Source organism: Arvicola amphibius, chromosome 5 (genome assembly GCF_903992535.2).
Source record: "Arvicola amphibius chromosome 5, mArvAmp1.2, whole genome shotgun sequence".
Taxonomy (NCBI): Eukaryota; Metazoa; Chordata; class Mammalia; order Rodentia; family Cricetidae; genus Arvicola; species Arvicola amphibius.
Window position 1 is genome coordinate 101,284,600 of NC_052051.1, and position 18,489 is coordinate 101,303,088.

Here is an 18,489-nt window from a genome sequence, read left to right on the forward strand (position 1 = left end):
GTAGCACCACAAGGTGGTGGCTTGCCGGGAAAGATTCAGCATGTATGACCTGGCGGTGGCTCCATGGTGTCTGTCTCAGAGAGGAGAGGCATGACAATTGCCCGAGGCATCTGCCTCACTCCCAGAATCCTGTTCTGTCTACTCCACCCACCTATATTCTGACCTATCAGGCCAAGCAGTTTCTTTATTAATTAACCAATGAAATCATCAGATAGATAGAAGATCCTCCTCCATCAACTTATGATGTCTGGGAGGCAGGAAGAGGGCAATGGAGTCCCTGTGTTCCCTTTAAGGGCTCACGCTCGATATCCTAACTTCCACTCAGTTTCATCATTTCCTAAAAGTGCTTCAGTCTGGCAACCAAGCCTTCAGTGTATGAACTGCAGGGGGAGTGGCATCTAAATTACAGCCAAATGTGTTGATGGGAAATACTAAAATAAATATGGGACTGCAGAGATGTCTTAGTGGTTAAGAGAACTTGCCGCTTCTGCAGAGGACTCGGGTCCAGTTCCTAGAACCCACATGGTGGCTCACAACCATCTATAACTGTAGTTTTGAGACATCTGATGCCCTCCATGGGCACCAGCAAGATACATGGTGCACATATATAAATGCAGACAGAACACTCACAGACATAAAACATTTTTAAAGGAAATATCATTCCTCCTAAGTCCTAAAATATTTCTGAAAATGCATATAGAATCAAAGTCAAAACATAATTTGTACCCCATTCCATAAATATAGAAACAGGACCAGGTTAGTAATTATGAAGGGATTGTCTTATGAAATGCATAGCATTTGGCTCATAAAGGTAGAAGTTTCCCATTTGTTTAGAAACATCAGTTAGATTATTTTTCAGTAACTGAAGCCATCAGTGTTCCCTAAATAGCTACTGATGATATTGCTGTGTTATTTTAAAGCCAGTTGAGTTCTAAAGTTGATGACTATCCTTTGATAGGAAGCCATCTATAGAACTGTAGAGAAAAATGCTTATTAGTAGCTCTTCCTATAGAGCAGAAGCCCCTGGATGTTTGCTCAATCTGCCCTGCAGGAGGTTTATAAACATGCAGCTGGGGCTCTCTTCTGGAGGCATCGTGTCTTCTCTCCCCTGGAACAGACTACCTATGTGGGAAGTCTTACCCGCGCCCGGGTTTTTCCATCTGACAGTCTTTGGAATTTCAGCAAGGAGTGCAAGCCATCAGGAAGTTCTGCTCACTACCAATGCACCTTACGTGAGTGTAAGAAGAGAAACGGAAGAATGAAATAAATGTGCGTTTCTGTTTCTTATAATCTCAGACGCATGCTTGCCTAAATGAGCTCCAACACGGAGATGCCATATCACTTCCTGCCACCCACTACGGGGCCCGTGTTTAAAGCAACTTGTTCTATTTTGACAGATCAGAATGAGCCTGATACTAGTGAAACGAAGATGTGCTGTTACTGCTCTGCACTTGCCGACATCTCTCAGGGGCTGTCTCCCATTTTAAATTGGAATTTCAAATAAGAAAAATCAAAGGTACCTTGAGACCCTACACTCTCAAGAGGTCATGTTTTTAAAAATCAGAAATGGAAGGCAGGAGAACAATTACAATGCATGTACAATGAGAATTTGCATTCAGAGAAATGGGCTCGCTCTTTTGCCAGGGCCTTAAAATTCACTAGACTCTGAAACAATCACTAAAGACCTTCAACTGGCTGTATCCCAGGAAACTACAGTTACCTTCCTACAACCACAGTTTCACAAGAATAGCACCCCCACACAGCCCAAAAATCTGGATATGAGTTCTCATACAGTGTGTTTCTGACAGACAAAGGCCAGCTCTGTAGCCACAAGACCAAGACACGTCTTCATAAAGACACAGAAGCCTACGGAGGACCACTTGAATGTCGGGACTCACTGGCCTATTCCCTCCCACACTTGCCACTCTGTCACTGAGGAGATGAGCCCTTGAGTCTAAAGAAATTCTATTTTTCCTAATTTACCATCTCAAAATGGCCTTTCCCTGGAAACCTCATAAACAGGTCTGTTCCGTGGCCACAATCTTACTCTCTGAGAGCCTCTATAGAAATGGATGGACAGTCCTGGGGGGAAAATGGGGCAATAAGTGTCAAAGAGGGGAACCAAGGCTCTGAAGGAAGAGGACGCTTCCTCTTCTTTCTCCTTTTTACAAACCCTCAGAAGGTGGCCTGCCACCTGCCCTCTGCTGCCAGGAGCCATCACCTGCCACATTCTTCTTCAGAATTCACCATCAAATGCCAACCAGCGATCACAGTCACCTTCCGCCCGCATCCCAAGTGAAGAAATCCCTTTGAAGAGCTTAAAGGAGATTTCCTGCTGCTGTTATATTTTTATACAAGGATATAGTAAAGCAAAAGGGAACTAATGTGGCCAAAAGTTGTAAGATGAAAACAATTCTTAGATGTCTAAGGGGTCTGGCCTTTTGGGGGGTCACTGGCTCTGTGCAGCCCTTTGCCTTTCCAGTCAAGTTGATCATCGTTCTCCGGGCCTCTGTTACACAAGATCCCTCTGCTCTCTGATAGAGCGTGTTTAACTATTCATTGGTCATCTCTCACAAGATACTACAGAGTGGAACTATAACTCATTCTTCTTATAGATAACCACACAACATGAGGACGAGTGGAGCAAAATCACAGACTGGCCTCTCTTAGCTCACATGTTCATCTTTCATCCTTTCTTTTTAGACTTAATCTATAATTGCCATGCCCTCCTCCAGAAACTATTAGCCTCAAGTTTATACCATATATACCATGTGTTCCTGGCTGCTGATAATGGATTCTTGTGGGTTTTTTTCCCTTGGTGCTTCAATATGTTACTCTTTTCTTCCTACTTTCCCTGAAAAATACTAATAGCGAGTCAGTTATAATATTCTTAGCTTTCAATCCAGTCGTATCTTTCCCCTTAAGATGCTACCTCACAAAGTTAGTTATATGAAGACAGTGACCTTGTTTTTTCATTCTCATACACATCTGGCCACTCAAAAGCCATAGTATGGCAGTGACCAATATCACAGGGAATGGCATTTCCAGTTTGCAAACAGCAAGCTTCATTTTTAATGCAGACTCTCGGATGATAACATATGGGTTACTCTTCTCATCTGGTGACAACGCATCTGGATAGAAGCAACCTCCGAGTACAAGGGGTTTATCTTGACTCACACCTTTAGGAGACAGCATCCATTGTGGTAGACAGGGCTGCTCTGTCAGCAACTGCAGGAGTTTGCAGCACAGCTGGAGAGATGGTACTCCCCAGAAGCAGGGAGAGCTCTGGAAGCAAGGATGATCCTAATCGTCAAGGCCTGCCTTCCCTTGCTCCAACCAGGCATCACCTTCCATTCCTATACAACACCCCCAGCTGGCGATCAAATATCCAAACACATGAGCCTATAGGGAGCAATTCCCAACCAGATATAGCTGACAATGTAATAGCTGCAGAAACAGGTAAGATCCACCCAGCGTTCACTGTGGGGCAGCAATGGCACGGGTTTGGCACTGTCATCACAATGTTCCAGAGGGAGGAGGTGATGCTGCTGAGACACTCAGAGACTAAATAATTTCACGTGACAGGAAATGGTATGAATGGAAGATAATGATCCTTTTTTATAGGAATTGATTTCAATTAATCTATCTTTATATTTCCTATTTCATATTTTAAATGTGAAAATTCATGTACTTTCCCCCTCTCAGACTTAGCCTGTGTGTTTCAGAATACTAGGATAATGCTCACACATGTAGCTTTTCCAGCTATCCTGGCAGAGCGCGTGGGAAAGAAATACCTGTCATGCTGAGCATGACAGCAGCAGTCGGTTTTGTGGCCACTATGCAGGACCACCCATCATATGGTGATCTTATGTAGAGAGTACTGAATCCTGGCAAGATTTGCTCTGTGTCACATGCCATACCTTGCAGAATCTACCAAACAGCTATGACCAGTGCTGAACCCTGGGTGCTTTAAGGAAAGAATTAGGGGACCCTCAACTGCTAGGATGTAAAGTTATCCTGAAATTCTGTCAAACGCTTCTGCCATTTGAATTTTAAAAATGATTCTGATGTATACTGCAAATATGCTACAAAGTACACAACCAATTCTCTGTGTGCCTGCAAAAAAAAAGTTGTCATTTACTAGTGAGACTGCAAGGACATGTGACAGCAGAGGAAGCACAAAGGAGTGACATGCACCCACATGTTCCTTGTTTCTTCTACTATCATTATCACCATGACTAGGAGTCTTGAATAATGTTTTTTTTTTCTTAGCACATGCTAAGTTCAAGACAGCTGTGGAGTGTTCTCCTCCAGTTAACTACCACTGTTTTTTTAACATTGAAAATCTTTTATTTAAACTACAATAAAGTCACTTTCCAAAGAATATTTACAGTAGTAAATAAACTTAAAGACCTTACTCCCCCTCATCTTTTGTCAAACTTACCTTTGAATAGGAGATAGAATCCCAAGGGAGTAAAGGAGTCACAGTCATTGGCCCCACCCCAGCTGGAGAACTCCTGGAAAATGCACATTGCTCAGGATCAGGAGAAGGATTTCCCTGGTGTTTTATTTGGTCCAGAGAGATGCCATGGCCAGTCAGAGGGTTTGCTCATACACTAATACTTGCACTAGCCTCCAAAAAATATAGATGCCATCACTTCCAAATTTAAGGAATTAAGGGGTATAAAGTCAGTCACTTAATTTTTACTCTAACACTGTCAGTCAGAAGATTGTTTTTCATTTATACATTCACTAGTTTAGCTAGCATACTAAGAGTTTCCTATGTGTGCTTTAATAGCTGGAGACAGAAAATAATGAGAAAAAACAAGATGACATGCCATGCATAAGATGTGTGGTCAAACAAACCTTTCTGGTTTCAGAACTCCTAAAGGAAGGATAATGTTTTCTGGCTATCCGAGAGAAGCATTTGTCAGAATCCAGAGCTCACTTAAGGTGCAATCTGGCCTGGGATTCCATAACTTCAGACAGGAAACTCCCTTGGCAAGGTGGAGAAAGTGAACGCTCTGTGCCGAGCTCACACTGGCAGTGAGATTTGCTAAGCTCTGTTTGTTGTTTTCCTTCTTCTCAGAAGCAAGTCTTCCTTGCCAGGAGCTTCCCCTAAAAATAACATCCTAGCCGGAGCCAGTCATGTGGTCTCTAGGTAAAGTCGTGGAAAGCCCAGCCCAGGGGAAAACACTTGCTTATTTTCTATTATAATAAAGTCAACTTTAACATCAATTCATAGTTTTAATACAGATTCCCCAGTTACCCATATATATTTTTAGACTGGGGGTATGTATGTACCCTCCTCTTCCCACTGTTTAGGAAAACTTGCATGATTCCAGAGAGTGCCAGCCAAGAGTCAAGGAAAGCAAAGTATTTAAAAAAAAAAACATGAATTTATGAAGCAATTTCAGATTGCACCCTCGATTATTTGTCTCAGACTTAGCCAACTCTCAGAAATATGGGCATTAAGTACTAAGAGAGCAATTTGATAGGCTATTTTGACATTAAACTGTAACAGAAAAAGAACATTTTACAAAAGACAGAAGTCTGGGATAACTGATATCAAACCAGAATATTTCTGTTGTGCTTAAAGACAACAGTGGAGAAATGTGAGCAAGTATGCAGTGTGTGCTGTGGCCTCTGTTTATGAAAAGGAAAACATTACAAGGGTGATTCTACTGTTTTATTGTAAAAATAAATTATTATCTAATAAGAATTAACACACTAATTGTAATTTCTTTAGGGCATTTTTCTGTGCCTTTCACACTAGTGAGGAATCATTTGTGCTCAAAGCTTGAATTCACAAAGAAAAGCTTTAATCTCTTTAATTACTGTCCCTGAAGTTGGGTTCTAATGTACATGCCATAACACATGCCAGGACACATGTGTCAGGACGCATGCTGGACACATGCCAGGACACATACTGGACACATGCCAGGATGCATACAGTGCTCTCAGGCACAGCCAGCTCTGTTCTGTCCTCATAGCCATAAATATATAATGTGATTTTTCTTATGATTCTTGGCATATAAAGAATTGACAATTTATTCTAGATGATATATTGTTTCAGTGAAACACTATTCTCCGTATCTCCTTATGTATTTTATGAATGACATGCTCATTATACTCCCTAAATCAATGATTTGGCAGTGTCTGTTAGTTTTGGAAGAAATTGAACTGTCCAAACAGAACTCCTACTTTTATATATGTCAGGGCCATGTGTACATGTCATGTAAGTATCTGTGTGTGTCTGTGTGTGTATATGTGTGTATGTCTGTGTATGTGTGTATATGTGTGTATGTCTGTGAATGTTTATGTGGGTGTATATGTGTGTATATGTATGAATGAGTATGTGTATATGTACATGTGTTAGTGTATATGTGTATATGTGTGTGCATGTGTATGAGGGAGAGAGAGAGAGAAAGAAAAAAAGAAAGAAAGAAAGAAAGAAAGAAAGAAAGAAAGAAAGAAAGAAAGAAAGAAAGGAAGGAAGGAAGGAAGGAAGGAAGGAAGGAAGAAAGAAGGAAGGAAAGTGTGTAAGTTAGAGATTAATATTAAGGGTCTTTCTCTCCACATTTTTTTGAAAAATTCTTTGTATTTACTGACTTTTTAAAAATTTATTTCATACAGTATTTTTCTCACATTCTTTCCCCTTCCTCAATTCTTTCCAGATCCTTCCTACTTTCCTGTACACCTGACTTGATGTTCTTTCTCTCTCAAAAAAAAAGTAGCAAAATTCCAAAACAAAACAAAAGCACACAAAAGCCATGGAGTCTGTTGATATTGACTAACTAATCCTGATCACATGGCCTACCCTGAAGTGTAAATCATATACAAAGAACACGCCATTGAAAAATACATCATTTTCTTCCCCAGGGGGTAGCAACTGTAAATAGCTTCTTAGGAGTAGAACTTCGTGCTTTCTTTCCCTCCTCTGCGCTGGAATTTTGTCTGGTTTATACTTGTGTGGGTCTTGTGTATGCTGTCACCATCTCTGAGTGTTCATTTTGCATCAGACCTGTTGTGTTTGAGTGACACGTTTTCCTGGGGGTCAACTACCACCTCTGGCTTACAGTCTTTCTGCCTCGTCTTCCACAGAGATCCCTGACACTGCATGGGGGGGTTGATAAAGAGATCCCATCTAGGGTCAAGTGCGCCCAACTCTCACTCTATGCACATAGCCCAGTGGTGGGTCTCTGATAATTACCATCTGCTTCAAGAGGGTTGAGTGGCACATTCATTAGATAGCATTAGGTCATTGAGAGTCATTTTATTGCTGTGTTCCTTTAGCAGAATAATACTAGTAAATTTTCCCCTAGGGCTCACAATGAATCTAGTTTTAAGTTCTTGGCTACTTTAACAGTGTCAGGAGTTGGTTTCATCTTATGGAGTGGACCTTTAATCCAATCAAAAACTGATTGGTTACTCCCACACATTGGTGCCACTAATGCACCATGTATCCTGCAGGCATGTGCTGCTGTAGGTCACAGAGTTCCTGGTTGTGTGAGGATGATGATCATAGCATGCAGAGTAAAGTCCAGGACCATGACACTTCCAGTTGGGCACAAGCTCAATTATATGTATAAATGGTATCTTCAGCAATAGGGCCTTACTGTTAAGTTGTTGAGGGTAACCAAAAGCATTGCAATAACCTCTAGTGTTGGGTAGGATCTGTGAGACTCCTTAGGCCAACAGCTTAACAAGATGTTACTTATTCTTGGTATTAGAGGTTTCACTTTATATCATATAATGTCTACTTTGGGCATTGTCTTCCCCATGATATGGTGACTCCATTTAACTTCCTTTCATATATAACTTAGGGATCTTCCACAGTGCTGGGTTTCCATGTGGTTTTTCTAAAGGTCTTTAGTGTTCATTGTCCCTCTGCATATTCTCCCCTTTACCCTGCTCTCTCACTCCTCCCCCCATTTAGTCCTCTTAGTCTATGCCTATGTCTTCCCTTTATGTCTCTTTCACACTATATTCTAAGTTCCCTCCCTTAGGAGAGCCCCTCCTCCCCTGCCCCTTACAAGGTACCTAACCTCTGGTTATTCAGATTGCAGTGCACATATTGAAAGTTTAAAAACTAACATGTTTATGTAAGAAAAACATGCAATATATGTCTTCAGGATGCCTTACTGAAGATGAATGAGGCATCCATTAACAACTTATAAATTTTATGTTTTTATCATTTTTCTTTTTTATTTCATTTTAATTAATTTATTTTTAAAAACATTTTTTCTCATTTTATATATTATTCCCATTTCCCACTTTCTCCCCTCCCTTCCTCCCACTCCCAGTTGCTGGTTGAAGGTTCTATGATGACAATTAAGGTAGTCATCAAGCTGATCACAGGGGAAGGTCAGTTTAGGCTTTCTCTCCACTGTCGCTTAGAGTCTTAATTGGGGCCATCCTTGTGGATTCCTGGGAATTTCTCTAGTACCATCCTGAGTGAGGTAACCCGGACCCAGATAGACAAACATGCTAGGTAGTCACTCATAAGTGGATTTTAGACTTAAATCAAAAGATAACCAATGTATAGTCCATGATCCCAGAGAAGTTAGATAACAGGAGAACCCTAAGAGATACATATATTGATTCCCTGGAAAGTCCAAACAAACAACACCTCCTGAGAAAATTAGGAGGGGGGAGAAATGAGGGTGGAAGGGAAGGAGAGGGGAGGGGAGAAGAGGATGGAAAAGGAGAACATGAAGGAATGGGATGTTCAAAAAAGGAGAAGGCTAGTGAGGGAGAGAAAGAAAAAGATATCTTCATTGAGGGAGCCATTAAAGGGCTAGGGAGAACCATTTAAGATTCTTCTGTTGTGAAATCTCTGTTTAGATCTCCACCCAGTTTTTAATTGCATTCTTTGGTATTTTGATGTCTAGTTTCTTGAGTTCCTTATAACATTTTGGAGATCAGTCCTCTGTTTGATGTGGTGTTGGTGAAGATTTTTTTCATTCAGTAGGCTGCTGTTTTGTCTTGTTGACCATGTACTTTGCCTTACAGAAACTTTTCAGTTTCAGGAGGTCCCATTTATTTATTGTTGCTCTCAAGGTCTGTGCTACTAGTGTTATATTTAGGAAGTGGTCTCCTCTGACCATGCCTTCAAGGCTACTTCCCACTTTCTCTTCTATGAGGTTCAATGTGGGTGAATTTGTGTTGAGGTCTTTGATCCATTTGGACTTGAGTTTTGTGCATGGGAATAGATACAGACCTATTTGCATGCTTCTACATGTTGATATCCAGTTATGCCAGGACCATTTATTGAAGATACTTTCTGTTTCCACTGTATAATTTTAGCTTCTTTGTCAAAAATCAGATGTTCATAGGTATGTGGATTAATATCAGAGTTTTCAATTTCATTCCATTGGTCCATCTGTCTGTTCTTATGTCAATACCAAGCTGTTTTCATTACTGTAGCTCAATAATAGAGCTTAATGTCAAGGGTCAGGGATTATGATGCCTCCGGAAGTTCCTATATTGTACAGGATTGTTTTGGCTATCCTGGGTTGTTTTTTTTTTTTTCTTGTGAAGTTGAGTATTGTTCTTTCGAGGTCTAGGAAGTTTTACTTGGATTTTGATGGGAATTTCACTGAATCTGTAAATTGCTTTTGGTAGGATTGCCATTTTTATTATTATGATCCTACCTATCCAAGAACATGGGAGATCTTTCCATTTCTGATATCTTCTTCAAAGACTTAAAGTTCATGTCCCACTTCTTTGGTTATAATTACCTCCCAAGACTTTATGTTATTTATGGCTATTGTAAAGGTGATATTTCTCAGATTTCTTTCTCAGCCTCTTTATCATTTATATATAGAATGGCTACTGATTTTGTTAATTGATCTTGTATCCTGTCACACTACTGAAGGTGTTTATCAGCTGTAGGAGTTCCCTGGAAGAAATTTTAGGGTCACTTATGTTTAGTATCATTTCATCAGCAAATAGTTAAAGTTTGACTTCTTCTTTTCCGATTTGTATCTCCTTGAGCTCCTTTGTTGTCTTCTTGCTCTAGCTAGAACTTTGAGTACTATGTTGAATAGATATGGAAAGAATAAACAGCGATGTCTTGTTCCTGATTTTAGTGGAATCGCTTTGAGATTCTCTCCATTAAATTTGATGTTGGTTGTCAGCTTTCTGTTTATTGCTTTTATTATGTTTAGATGCATTCCTGTATCCCTGATCTCTCCAAGACTTTTATCATGAAGGGGTGTTGGGTTTATCAAATGCTTTTTCAGCATCTAATGAGATGATCATATGGTTTTTTCTTTCAGTTTCTTTATATTGTAGATTTCATTAATAGATTTTCATGTGTTAAACCACCCCTGCATCTCTACAATGAAGCCAACTTGATCATGGTGGGTGATTTTTTTATGTGTTCTTGGATAATTTTATTTTTCTTAATGGTTGAATGATATTCCATTGTGTAAATCTAAGCACATTGTCATTATCCATTTGTCAACCGATGGACATCTAGGCTGTTTCCAATTTCTGGCTATTATGAATAGAGCAGCAATAAACATAGACAAGCAAATATCTCTGCAGTGACATAGTCCTTTGGATATTTGTCCAACAGTGGTACATCTGAATTTTGTGTTAGATTTCTTTTCAGCTATTTGAGGAACTTGCATGCAGATTTTCATGTACTGTACCAGTCTCCCTCCTAGTAGCAGTGAGTAAGTGTTCTCCTTTCCCCACACCCTCGCCAGTATGTGCCAACATTTGTCAAATTGATCTTGGCCATTTTCGTTAGTATAAAATGAAATCTCAAAAATAGTTTTAATTTTCATTTTTCTGGTGACTAAGAATGTTGAAAATTTTTAAATGTTAGCAATTTGTGTTTCATCTTTTGAGAAATGAGAACTCGATTTAGCACAGTACCCATTTTTTAATTGTATTGTTTTCCTGATATTCAGGTTTTGTTTTTAGGTTTTAGTTTTTGAGTTTTGATTTTTTTTTAGTTCTTTGTGTATTCTAGAAACACACCCTCTACCAGATGTATAGCTTTTTTCCCAATTCTGTAGGATTGTGCTTTGCTTGAATGGTTGTGCCCTTTGCTATACAGAAACTTTTTAGCTCCGTGAGGACCCATCTACTAGTATTGGTCTTTGTGATTGTGCTTTTGAGGTCCTGGTCAGAAAGACATCCTCTGTGCCCATGTAGATCGAGTCAATTCCCTGCTCTTTTTTCTTTAAGGTTCAGGGAATTTGGTCTTATGTCAGGATCCTTGATTTATTTGGAGCTGAGTTTTTGTTCAGGAAGATAAAAAGGGATCTATTAGTATTCTTCTATGTGCACACATCCAGTTTGACCAGCACTATTTGTTGAAGATGCTATCTTTTCTTCAGTGTGTATTTTGGCTTCTTTTTTTAATTAATTAATTTATTTATTTATTAAAATTTTCCACCTCCTCCAATTTCCCTCCCACTCCCCCCTCCCTCCTCCCTCTCCAGTCCTAAGAGAAGTCAGGGTGCCCTGTCCTGTGGGAAATCCAAGGCCCTCCCCCTTCCATCCAGGTATAGGAAGCTGTGCATCCAAGCAGACTAGGCTCCAAAAAAGTCAGTATATGCAATAGAATCAAAACCCAGTGCCATTATCACCGACTTCTCAGTCAGCCCTCATTGTCAGCCACATTCAGAGAGTCTGGTCTGATCACATGCTCGTTCAGTCCCAGTCCAGCTGGTCGTGGTGAGCTTTTGGCTTCTTTTTAAAACTCAAGTGTCTGTAGCTATGTAGTTATGCTTGTATCTCAAGTTCTGTTCCATTGATCAAGTTTTTATGCAGTACTGATTTTTGACTATAACTCTGTAGTACAGGGTGAAATCTGGGATGGTGACACCCCCAGTGGTTCCTTTATTTTTTTTTTTATTATTTTTCCAGCAAGCATTTATAGGGTCTCAGGATTACATAACAGGGAATCATAGCAACAGCAACATTATAGGTCAACTCAAATTAACATATGGGGGGGATCAACATCAGGATGAAAACAAGTCTAACAGGACAAAAACAAGTCTAACAGGATGAAAACAAGTCTAACAGGACAAAAACAAGTCTAACAGGATAAAAACAAGTACATTTCCTTTTGGTAGAAATGGTCCACAGCACTAACTGGTAAGGCTCTTGTACAGTAAACTGTCAGTATTCTCTGGTTCAGCATATTTTATAACCTATATTAACTGTATAGATTGTGCACTTAAAGCTGTTCCCAAGTTGTCAGAACCTTAAGAACAAAATCAAGTGTAAATTAAGCCAGTTTTCTGCCAGTTTCTGCCTCTTGAGCTTTGATACACAAAGCACTCTCTTTCAGGATTGCTTTAGCTAGTCTACTTCAATTTCTTTCTTTAGGAATTTCTTTCTTTTACTAATTCCTAAAGCTTTTATTATAAAAAGCTTTTCTTTATATTGATTTTTATTAAGCTATACCTTTTTTCTCTGCTCCCCTATTTTCCTCTTCCCTCCCCTGAAACCCTCTCCCATGGTCCCCATGATCCCAATTTACTCAGGAGATCTTGTCTTTTTCTACTTCCCATGTAAATTAGATCTATGTGTATCTCTCTTAGGGTCCTCACTGTTGTCTAGGTTCTCTGAGATTTTAATTTGTAGGCTGGTTTTCTTTGCTTTATGATTTAAAACTACTTATGAGTGAGCACATATGATATTTGTCTTTCTGGGTCTGGGTTACCTCACTCAATATAATGTTTTCCATCTCCATCCATTTTCCTACAAATTTCAAGATGTCATTATTTTTTTCTGCTATTTAGTGCTCTATTGTGTAAATATACCACATTTTTCTTATCCATTATTTGGTCAAGGAGCAGTTAGGCTGTTTCCAGGTTCTGGCTATGACAAACAATGCTGCTATGAACATAGTTGAGCACATGTCCTTGTGATACAATGAGCATCCTTTGGGTATATACCCAAAAGTGGTATTACTGGGTTTAGGAAGGTTGTTTCCTAATTTCCTGAGAAATCACCATATTGATATCCAAAGCAACTGTACCAGCTTACACTCCCACCAGCAATGCAGAAGTGTTCCCTTTGCCCCACAACCTCTCCAGCATAAGTTGTCATCAGTGTTTTTGATCTTGGTCATTCTTACAGGTGTAAGATGGAATCTCAGAGTTGTTTTGATTTGAATTTCTCTGATGACTAAGGATGTTAAACATTTCTTTAATTGTTTTTCAGCCATTTTAGATTCCTCTGTTGAGAATTCTCTGTTTAGGTCCGTACCCCCATTTTTTTTGGATTATTTGTTTTTGATGACCAACTTCTTGAGTTCTTTGTATATTTTGGAGATCAGACCTCTGTCTTATGTGGAGTTGATGAAGATCTTTTCCCATTTTGTAGGATGCTGTTTTGTGTCTTGACCATGTCTTTTGCTTTACAAAAGCTATAAAATCTTTTCTTAAAGCTTTTATTATACAAGTTTGTCACACCCTTAGTTAAACTTATTCAAAGATTTTTGTTTTGTTTTGTTTTAGGTTTTTTTTTTTTCAAGACAGGGTTTCTCTATGTAACAGCTCTAACTGTCCTGGAACTCACTCTGTAGTCCAGGCTGGCTTCAAAGTCACAGAGACTCCCCCTGCCTCTGGTTCCAGAGAGCTGGAATTAAAGGCCACCATGCCTGGCCCCAAGATATTTTTGAAACTATAGTAAGAGTTACTGTTTTCATAGTTTGTTTCTCAGTCTGTTTGTCATTTATAGATAAGAACGTTGCTGATTTCATGTGTTGGTTTCATATACTTTGCTAAAAAGTATTTATCAACTATAGAAATTTCCTGCAAGAGTCTTAAATACAAAACCGTATCATCTGCAAGTAGGAATATTTTTCTCCTTCCTTTCTTATTTGTATCCTCTTGGTCTTTTTCAGTTGTCTTTTTGCTCTAGCTAGGACTTCAAGTACTATATTGAATAGGTATGGAGAGAATGGGCATCCTTATCTTGTTCAGTGATTTTAGTGGAAATGTTTCAAATTTCTCTATTTCTGTTGGCAGTGGACTTGCTGTGTATTGCCTTTGTTATATTGAGGTTTATTTCTTGTATCCCTACTCTCTCTCCAGGACTTTTATTATAAAGGAGTGTTAGACTTTTGTCAAAGGCCTTTCTGCATCTAATTAGATGAGATATTTTTATATTTCAGTTTGTGTATGAGGTAGATTACATTTATCAATTTGTGTATGTTGGATCGTCCCTGCATTGCTGGGATGAAGCCTGCTTGATCATGGTGGAAAATCTTTTGGATGTGTTCCTGGATTCTGTTTACAAGTACTTTAACTGAGAAACCCTGAACGTGTGTTCATAAGGCATATAGCGATCTATTTTTTGAGACTGGTTCTCTCATTGATCCTAGAGCTCATTGATTTAGCTAGGCTGGTCAATGATCTGTCTGACTGTGCTTCTTCAGTAGTGATGTTACAAGTATTTGCCACCATTTGCCAGACTTTATGTGGGTGTTGGGGATCCAAGCTCAGGTTCTCATGCATCCATAGCAAGCACATCACTGAGACAGCTCTACAACCAAGCTCCTGCCTTCTGACCCCTTAAAATGTTAGCTGTCTTTTTAAAGTAAACATATCACACAGAAGCAATTGGTTTGTGTTCAGAAAATGATAGTTGAAAAGAATGTGTTCTTTAAATTGTCTCTTGGGGGTCTGCTCTTTTCTGAATGGAAATGGCAGGGGAGTGGATCTAGGGACAAGGGAGGGTTGGGAGAAGCTAGGGGAAATATTGGGAGGGGAATCTGTGCTCTGGATGTATCGTATAAGAGAAGAATATTTCCAATAAAAACTAAAATAGAATTGTCAAGATACCATAAAAAATAAATTGAACTTGTAATAAAAAAGTCCACATAGTTAACCTAACTAAAAATTTTAAAATTCTCTAAGGAAATAAAATATGAAATTTCTGAAGTCTGTTTGAATAAATTATAGAGACTGGAATCATGCATAAAATTATTTCATGAAAGCCAAAGAAAAAAGCATGATCTGCTGTTTAAACCCACAGCTATCTAGGGCATATTTCTCTGGCTACCAGCCTATGTTTTGAGCAAGTGACATATTCAATGAATAAAGTAAGAGATTCTGATGTCTCTTGAAAAACAAAAGCATCAAATAGACAGTCTCTCAGCGATGTGTATGGAATTGTATTCACAACCCTTTCTAAAATGTGTCCACATAATGTATGCAGCCATGTATCCTACCATTTCTACAGAGTAGAAAATGTCAACATTCTTTATTGGAAGTATCCTAAATAACACCATTTTTTTTCTCCTATCACTAAACAGGGAAGGCCATGGTAAAATCTCAGTATTTGCTGTCAAAATGGCTTTGGCCACATTGTGTGGAGGGAAGATCATGGACAAGTTAAGATGTAAGTTGCCCCCACCCCTACCTCCTTGCTTGTCTCTGTTGTGTATCTACATCCTCTCTCTTAGTCTTGCCATGTCCCCTGTCTGTCTCTGCCTTCCCTTGTTCTGTGGAGCTGTCTCAAATGCAGCCTTCTTTGGCCTTTAAATTCTATAATAAAAATATTTTCACATTAGGTAAATCTTAATGAAATGAATATTCCCCTCTACTTTTGAATTATCATTATTTTTAACTGCCCGAGTATCTCCAACTAGAGTCTTTCTGCTACTAAAGCATTCAATTTTCACTAATTTAAAATGATGTTGGTATTGTGATTTCACCCTGTCTCTTACCCTAACTATTGTGAATTTGGCATGTTGTGCTGTGTTAGAAAGAACATGACCACTGGCGTTGATAATCCAGGCTGTGAGTCCAGCCATGCCATTTATTTGCTAAGTTACACTACGATGTGGTTTCACGTCTCTAGTCCTTAGTTTCCTTCCACATTGTAATGGGGATGGTTATTAAACCTGGAGGGTGCCTCCTGCTCTGTCAACCATAGAGTCCCGCCCTCCCTTTCTGCTTGTTAGATTCTGAGTAGTCGAAAGGGAGTGAGGAAAAGAGGGACAGCCCTTTGCTCCTTGGGAATCTAGCAGACACATTGTCTGAATGTTTTCTCACTGGGTAACCAGGCTAATGACAGCATGGGAAGGCTGAGGTGGCATCAGCTCCCTTCACACCCATGATTTCTTTCATTGAGTAGCCAGTGCAGCCAGAATTCAGAGGCGCCCACCCAGATCCTGGGGCCAGTTCGTTTCTCTTCGGTTGGATGAGGAAATAAAGAAATTGAAACTATCTACTTCATTGTTTGGCTGGGAGACAATAAATTAGAAGTTCCAGGAACCAGTGACATTCTCCTCACCTTCTAAGTGGCTTCAGAAGTATCTAGGAGGTATTTCCTTCATGAATGGGCTAAGAAAAGAAAATTTAACAAAATGAACAAATGAGAGTGGAAACCCAGAGCTGCTGCCTTCATATCAGTCAGCCGAGAGTGGTAGAGAAAGGCCTCAAACATTCAAATCCTCAAAAGCATCTTCATATACTCATTCAAAGCTGTGTTCATAGACACATAATGAAAGAGGCCTATATTAGAGTAAGTTTGAGCCAAACTGGTGAAAGCCACTTTTCTAAAGATGCAGAGCCTCTGAGCCTTCTCTGAAGCCAGCGCGTCCTTGTCCTGGAGTACCAGGCGCTTCTGCTCACCTCTCCTGAGTCAGAGTTGCCCTCTATTGGGGGCAGCCATCTCAGCAATCTCCCGCCACTCTCTGGCCTGTGCGGGCTTCTTGCCCATCTCAGAGCAGTCACTCAGGCAATTGTTGGGAAAAGGAAACTCTGACAGAGTCACTCATCTCCAGACCCTGGGCTGGGCGGAGCCACTCGTCCTTTAAGGCAGGATCAGATTTGAAAGGAAAGTGGTCAGAGGTGATTGCACATAGGCCTGAAGATCTAAATTAAATCCCAGGATTGCACAAAGTGGATGAAGAGAACCAGTTCCTAGGATTTATCCTCATCTCTACACACATGCAAGACATATATGCATGCATGCATGCATGAATGCACATATACAATAAAAATGTGAAAATATACATCAAATGCATGTTTGCTAGGCAAAGCAACTAGCAGCTTGAGTACAGTTAACAGAAAAATGAAGCAAGTTTTGTTAAATGCTTAAAATGCAGTAAAGGGAATGCTAACTCCATTTTACAACTACTTGGGGCCACCACCAACCAATATGCATGGTGTTCACCATGTTACTCCTGGTGACACCATTGGTACAGCTATGGAAAGAAGGGCACTTTCTGTGGGCATATGGCAGAGCACTATAAAATAAAGTGACCTCCTTTTCTGTTTAATTGTTCTCATCTTTTAATTAACTGCTTTTATGGGATGGAACACTTGTCTCTTCCTGTTGATTGCTTTTTTTCTTAAGTGTCCATGTGTGTCTGCATACAAGCATGTGTATGCATTGTATGCATATATGCATACTCCCATCTGTGTGCAAGTATGATTTGATGCAAGCCTGATAGTAAACAACCTTAGATGTCATGTGGAGGAATTTTGTCTATTTCCTTTGAGACAGGGTTTTTTATTGGCCTGGAGCTCACCAATTAAACTAGACTGGCTGGCAAGTGAGTTGCAAGGGTCCTTTGCAAGTGAGTTGCAAAGGTCCATCCACCCCCACACACAGCATTTCCAGGTGCAAATTCAGGTCTCATGGATGCAAGTTGAACACTGTACCAACCCAGCCAACTCTTCCACCCCAACAATCCAGGTCTTAAGGAGTTCCAAGTCCAATGCCATAAGCCTGGGATGTCTTACTTTGTCTATAATGTCTGGGTACTGTTTTTCTTTAGTTCAGAAGACCCACACTACCTTGTGTTGGCTCTAAATGGATTACTCTGCCTCTGCAAATACCTCCAGGGTTGCGCCTCTAACTCACTGACTTTAAACCCCTCATCATCTCCCTTGATATCTTCCAGACACAATTTGAATTCCATAGTAAAAGTTTCAAGGCATCTTGTATCTGATGTCACCATCCACAGTACCCTGGTACCTGTAACCCATCCCAGGCCACTCAAAGCTCCTTGAGAGCATTGTGTTTGCACTCCCTTTTTTCTGATGTGTTTCCTTGAGCCAATTCCCTCTCCTCTGTGATGACTGCTCAGTGACCTTTACACTTTGCCCTGACCAGCTCTTCCCTCTGCATCACATCCACCCTCTTCTTCCAGCATCACACCATGGTGTTACCATCTGTGATGGCCTCTGAGGCATCCTTCAAGCTTTTCTCAATCTACCAAGCCTCCCAGAAGGCAAGATCTGCATCTGGTTTCCCATATCCTCATTGATTCGCCACACTGCTACTCATTTAGTCTTGCAGAGACACAGGGTTAGCCTGTTAGAACCAGCCCATCTTCCCCAAGGCAAGATGACAGTCTCCATATAAAAGCCAGTCTGATTTTCCCAAGTTTTCTTTTCTCCCAGTCCCATTGGAATGTTTCAACATTTATATATAGAATTAATCAGCATATTCTTCTGCTGGCAGATTTGTTTCGATTTATTTATTCTTGAACAGTTT

General features: G+C 39.9%; 1 protein-coding gene across 1 annotated transcript in view; it reads left to right on the forward strand.

Annotated features, from left to right (window-relative positions):
• The window catches only part of Dtna (dystrobrevin alpha), a 266,220-nt gene that overhangs the window by 178,939 nt on the left and 68,792 nt on the right, over nt 1–18,489 (forward strand). The window contains exon 6 of the mRNA XM_038329659.1: nt 15,293–15,378. Coding sequence (XP_038185587.1) covers nt 15,293–15,378 — 86 coding nt within the window. The remainder of the gene's footprint in view (nt 1–15,292; nt 15,379–18,489) is intronic.